The sequence below is a fragment of the Venturia canescens genome, chromosome 3 (genome assembly GCF_019457755.1).
Source record: "Venturia canescens isolate UGA chromosome 3, ASM1945775v1, whole genome shotgun sequence".
In the NCBI taxonomy this organism is placed as follows: Eukaryota; Metazoa; Arthropoda; class Insecta; order Hymenoptera; family Ichneumonidae; genus Venturia; species Venturia canescens.
In genome coordinates this window covers 21,735,239-21,740,659 of record NC_057423.1, presented here as the reverse complement: position 1 = coordinate 21,740,659, position 5,421 = coordinate 21,735,239, and the positions used below count along the sequence as shown (strand labels likewise).

The window sequence follows — 5,421 nt, the reverse complement described above, 5'->3', positions numbered from 1 at the left end:
ATGAGTGATGCAGTAGGAAACAATGGAGATTTTGAAGACACGGTTGGTCCCGATGAAAATAATTCATTGATCAAAAAAATAAATAATCGTACAGAACAGCCAAGTCGATGGTATCGATTTAATGTATTAACTAAATACTCGGCAATTCTACGAGGTTCGTATGCTATGAACGACATGCATTTTAAGCAACGTAGTCGGGGTTATCAAGCCACTTCGTGTTCCGTAGTCGCAATAGTTTTCGGACGTTTATTCGAGCCTAAAGATTGGACGAAAGATTATGTCGATCAAATTTTGGAATACGGTGACAAGTTATTCCGTAGAAGCATAACCAAGAACCATGTAGCTCCTGGCGTTTATTTGACAACGAATCTCATTTATCCAGAATTTTACATAGATGATTATAAGTGTCTAATATGCGTTGAGGAGGGCATTGTCCACGGAAGTCTCTACAGCGCGAGCACTGGCTGTCCAGATTTTGCAGAAGGTCTTGGTCGTTTTTTCAAACTGAACGATTCAGGAGTAGTGACAACGCAAGGAACTTCGGTAGCAGTTTGGAATCACCCAAAGGCCGGATATATGTACTACGATCCTTCACCCTGTGATAAAGATGGTGCTAAGAGCAAACAAGGTACCGCGTGCGTTATAAGATTCAAGAACATCAACAAAATGACGGAATTGTTTCTAAAGGGTCTCGATCATCGATACGATTCGAGATATTGTATTGACAAAGTGAACGTACTACACGTGGCCCTCATTGATCGAGGAGCTTTCGAAAGCGAAGATCAGCTGGTCGTGGATAAGAATATTCTGCGTACCCTCAACTCAGAAGACGTCGATGATAATAACAACTTGGAGTGCACTCGTCCTACTCCAAAACAGCAAAAATCTTCGACGATAACATCAGGAGTTATACAAAAAGAACCGGTGAAAGTAACAATTTCGAATTACAAAATCGATGAACGTCTAGCTACTGAGCCTTTGGTTGATTTTAAATCTCTCGACACCGGCTATCCTTATTATGACATGGAAGTGAACATTCCGTCAACTTTCAAGGTATTGTCCGATAAAATGGCCATCCTGCATGGCTGGACACATGAATCGAGTGACATATACAAGGGCAAGGGAGCCCAGAATGTGGCGAACTGTATTTCTGCTATGGCTATGAAACAAGTTCATCCGGTGAAAACATGGTTACGACCAAAACTTGATGAAATATTAGCCCAAGGTGATATTTTGTATGCTCAAGTGAAAACGGATAAACCTAGCATGAAAACAATGACAGCTGCCGACTTTGATGACACTACAATAAAGATCGATAACAAGAGAATGTTGATCGACGTCGATCTGCTTACTATCATTGGAACAATAAGTTCCAAGATTCCTTCTGTGCTAAGTCTAAAAGAGGCCTTGGAAGAATTTTTTCTCGTTAATAAAGACGGAATAATCGAGTGCAGTTCAATGGCTCTTGCCGTTTGGACACAGGATGATTACTATTATATCTTTGATCCGCGTCAATGCGATGCGACGGGTACGCGTATCATTGTGGAAAAAGGCAAATCAGCGAAAACTTCTAAAAAAGGCGATTCTTCGGTAGTAGACAAAAAGGTCAAAGGAAAGTGTTGTGTTATACGCTTTTCCGACATCGATTCTTTAGTTGCCGTTTTTCTGAATAACGTTGACCCCGCTAAGAAGAACGATCGATTTACACTTCGGGGTATAATAGTGACCGACGATTTACCAGGCATGAGAGTGTGGAATGAATTTCAGCCGGGTGAAATCGGTAAGACTTGGATATTGCGTGGTGGTATTTCTAATCAAGACGACAGATTTGAACCTGCAAGTCGAGGCGTTCAAGGTATCGCGATGCCGATCGTTGCTCTGGTAAACGCAACTGAAACGTTGCCAGAAAAATGGACCAAGGACACGGTCGATCAGGCTGTTAAAGATGGTGACGAGTATTACCGTTGGTCTGTACCACTAGAGGGCGAAGGAAATCAAATTTTACGAGTGGGCGATGTCAAGAGAACTCTCTACGTAAAAAAACGTAAGGTTAAAATCGAGTTACAACAATCTTCGATTGTTGGTAATCTCATCGCGAGCGATGACAGTAAGATGCCAAACTTGTGTCGAGGGCTAACCCGTTTCTTTGAAACCCATCAATATGGTATAGTTGAAGCAAAGAATTTGTCGGTTGCCGTATGGAAGTCTGAGTATGAACATAAAGACAAAACGAAAGCAATTTTTTATTATTTATACGACGCTAATCCGAGAGACAAACTGGCCCGGAGATCTTCCCGAACTGACGAGGAATCGGTGGCCTCTGTTGTCCGAGCAATCGATCTTGCGGAATTGGCTCGACTCATCGAGACTAGTATCGATCCGAATGACACAAACAACGATGAGTTTGTCATCCACGATTTCAAAGTTACCGCAACCAGTGAGCCAATGACTGATGAAGAGATTGACATCGATAAAGCTACACCTGTAAAGCCCAACTTGAATAATTACATGGAGATCGATGAAAACAGTGCTTGCTTGAACGGCAGTTTCGATCAAAACAATGAGATAATGTTCAAACATCAAACACGAGACAAACAGCAAGCTGCCAATGGTTTAGTCGCATTGGCAATGAAGAAACTCTATGATCCTCATCTTTGGCATAGAGAAGTCGTGGATGATATTCTGAAAATAGGAGATCGAGTGGCACAGCAGTATTCTGGAAACATACCCGAGCCAGAAGAGGAGCAAGAAGAAGAAGGAGCTACAGCTAGGGATTACCTTCTACCGATCGAAATTGGCGAAACATTCGATATAGGTGTAAATCAGATAACGGTGAATATCGATGAGGCTTTGGTAATGGCAGAAATGTCAGAGCTCACGACAAATTTGGAGAACTTTTTCGCCGAAAATTCTATGGGAATATTTCGTCAAGACAAAACGATGTTACCAATTTGGAAAGAGGGTGATGTATTTTTCACGATGGACCCTAGAGGTCGCGACACTACTGGATCCCCGAAAGAAAAAGATGGCACAGCAACGGTCTTATGGTTTACTGGGATTCCTGCGCTCGCTTCCAGTCTTCAATTATCCGTCGCAAAAACCGATGGCAATTTCATAATTGACTCAGTAACACTTGCACATGATTTTAAGAGTCGCGTAAAGGAAAATGAGCGCCCAAAGAAAACTACGTCAAGCGAAGATCTGTGGCACAATTTTCCGAAAAAAATTGAGGGTATATGGGAGCTTGAGGGAACTATAGCTCTGGATGATGAGAGGTTCGATCGGAGCAATTGGAATAAGCAAACAGCGGCAATATCTATAATGGCAGTCATTTTTTCTAAAGCATACGAGCCGCGTCAGTGGAGCAGCGAAGTGCTCGATGAAGTCGTGATCACTGGTGACAAATTCCACACCCAATGTCTGAAGCGTTTGGGTTACACATTCATACCAAATATTAACGAAATGACCAGAGAATTTTTTCTTTCGAACCGTAGAATTGATTTGACTATGGAGGATAGCGTTGAGGCCGGGTATATAACCGGAATACCGCCAAAGGTTCAAGATATACGTACAGGTCTTGACAAATTTTTCCAACGTTACAATTCTGGAGCCGTTACATTCTTCAATGATTTGAACATTGCAATATGGAAACAGAACAATTTTCATTTCTCCGTAATACCATTTGAAACATTAACTGTTGGTGGTGTCATTCAGGGTCGAGTGCGCATCAACCGTTACGCAGATGTGAATATTTTGGGACGGCACCTACAAGAGTTAATGGGTCCCGATGGTGATTACATAATAACAATGATCGACGTAGCTGATTCGTACCAAAGTCCGTCCTGGAAGTCCGACCCGAGCCCAGCTATACGCCCATCCAATTTACCTCCGTTAAACGCCTATCACAAACTATATGGACTTGAAGGTGAAGCCCGTGCCATTTTGCGTGGTGAAACCCATCAAGGGGCCCATATATTTCCGGAAAAAATTCGCAATAGGCAAACAGCAGCTAACTGCGTTGTAGCGGTGGCAATGTCAGTTGTCAAGGATCCAGTGACATGGACCAAGAAAACATTGGACGAAATACTCACAATCGGCACAAATCTACACTGTGAAACAGAAAAAACGTCGCCTATGAAAGATAGATTAAAACCGACCGACATCGTCAGAGTTTTTCACTTAGGTCTCAATGTAATGACAGCTGACGTAGAAGAATCAACAGTTTCGGGCCCGGTTGCCGTGCCTCCACCAGAACCAGAAGTTAAGGGTAAGGGGAAGGCGAAAAAAAAGAGAACACCCAAGCCGAAGAAAGCTAAAAAGGGTAAAATCAAGAGAATACCAGCCCCTCCATCGCCGCCGATATATCTCGAAGAGGCATTACCGAAGTTTTTAGAAAAAAATCGCGCTGGTGTTATTGTAACAGGTCGTTACATGGCGGCTATTTGGAAGGAGCATGGTATCTACTTTATGTTTGATCCACGTTCCTGCGGAGATCACGGGTTACGGGATGATAACGGTACATCGTGTGTTATGTGGTTCGCTTGCTTGGAACCGCTGTACAATCTGATATTCGCTAATATCGACGATAATGAGAAATACAGTCACTACCATATAAACCGAGTGATTGTAAGGCGAAATCTCCTCGAGCCGTTACCATGTCCCGCTGGATTCCGACCGGTTCTCGAGTGTAACATACCATCAATTCCAGTCACCTCCACCATAAATACTTCAATCCTGAACGTCGAAGTTCTAACAGAATACAAAATAATTGACGCCGACGTTGCAGTTCTACGCGGTAGTTTGCACATGAGTGATCGCACATTTGACATAAAAAGTCGTGGACTTCAGAGTACCGCAATTGCTGCCGTTGCGATAGTCGTTGCTGTTTTGCATGTTCCATCGACTTGGACATCTGAGCTGGTTGATGCTATTCTTAAATACGGTGATCTTCTCCACGCGGACACGATCAAAGTTGTTCGTCCGGGAGCTCGAAATCTCTCTCCCATTGAGCTACTAACTGTCTTTGTAGTCGCTGATTTTCGTGCTAACATTCATATCCATCGACATACAGCCGCTGGAATCCTTCATGTTTACGACCTCCTTCAAACTCTAACACTATTTTTCCGCAACAATTGTTCGGGTATTCTGCACACTCCCAATATCGCGGTCGCTGTTATGCAACATTATGGAAAGTTTTATCTGTTCGATCCTTTGGCTCGTAATGACTTGGGCCGTCAATCTCATGATGGGGTCGCATGCGTCGTTAAATGCCAGAGTGTCGAGAGACTCGCCTGGCACTTTGTGACCAACTGCAACTATAAAGTACCCACTGTTTATACACTCAACGCCGTTAATGTTCTCAATCTACATTTCTACGAAGATACTAGAAGCAAATGTCCACCATTCTGCGATAAACAATGA

The 5,421-nt window shown here is 43.0% G+C and overlaps 1 protein-coding gene across 1 annotated transcript; it reads left to right on the top strand.

Annotated features, from left to right (window-relative positions):
* Nucleotides 1-5,421, top strand: LOC122408481 (uncharacterized). The gene has a single exon (XM_043415274.1). The coding sequence runs from the start codon at nucleotides 1-3 to the stop codon at nucleotides 5,419-5,421; it is 5,421 nt and encodes a 1,806-aa protein (XP_043271209.1).

Bases quoted from the DNA above. Each gene is read 5' to 3' on its own strand.
- LOC122408481 (XM_043415274.1), top strand. From the start codon at position 1: ATGAGTGATGCAGTAGGAAACAATGGAGATTTTGAAGACACGGTTGGT.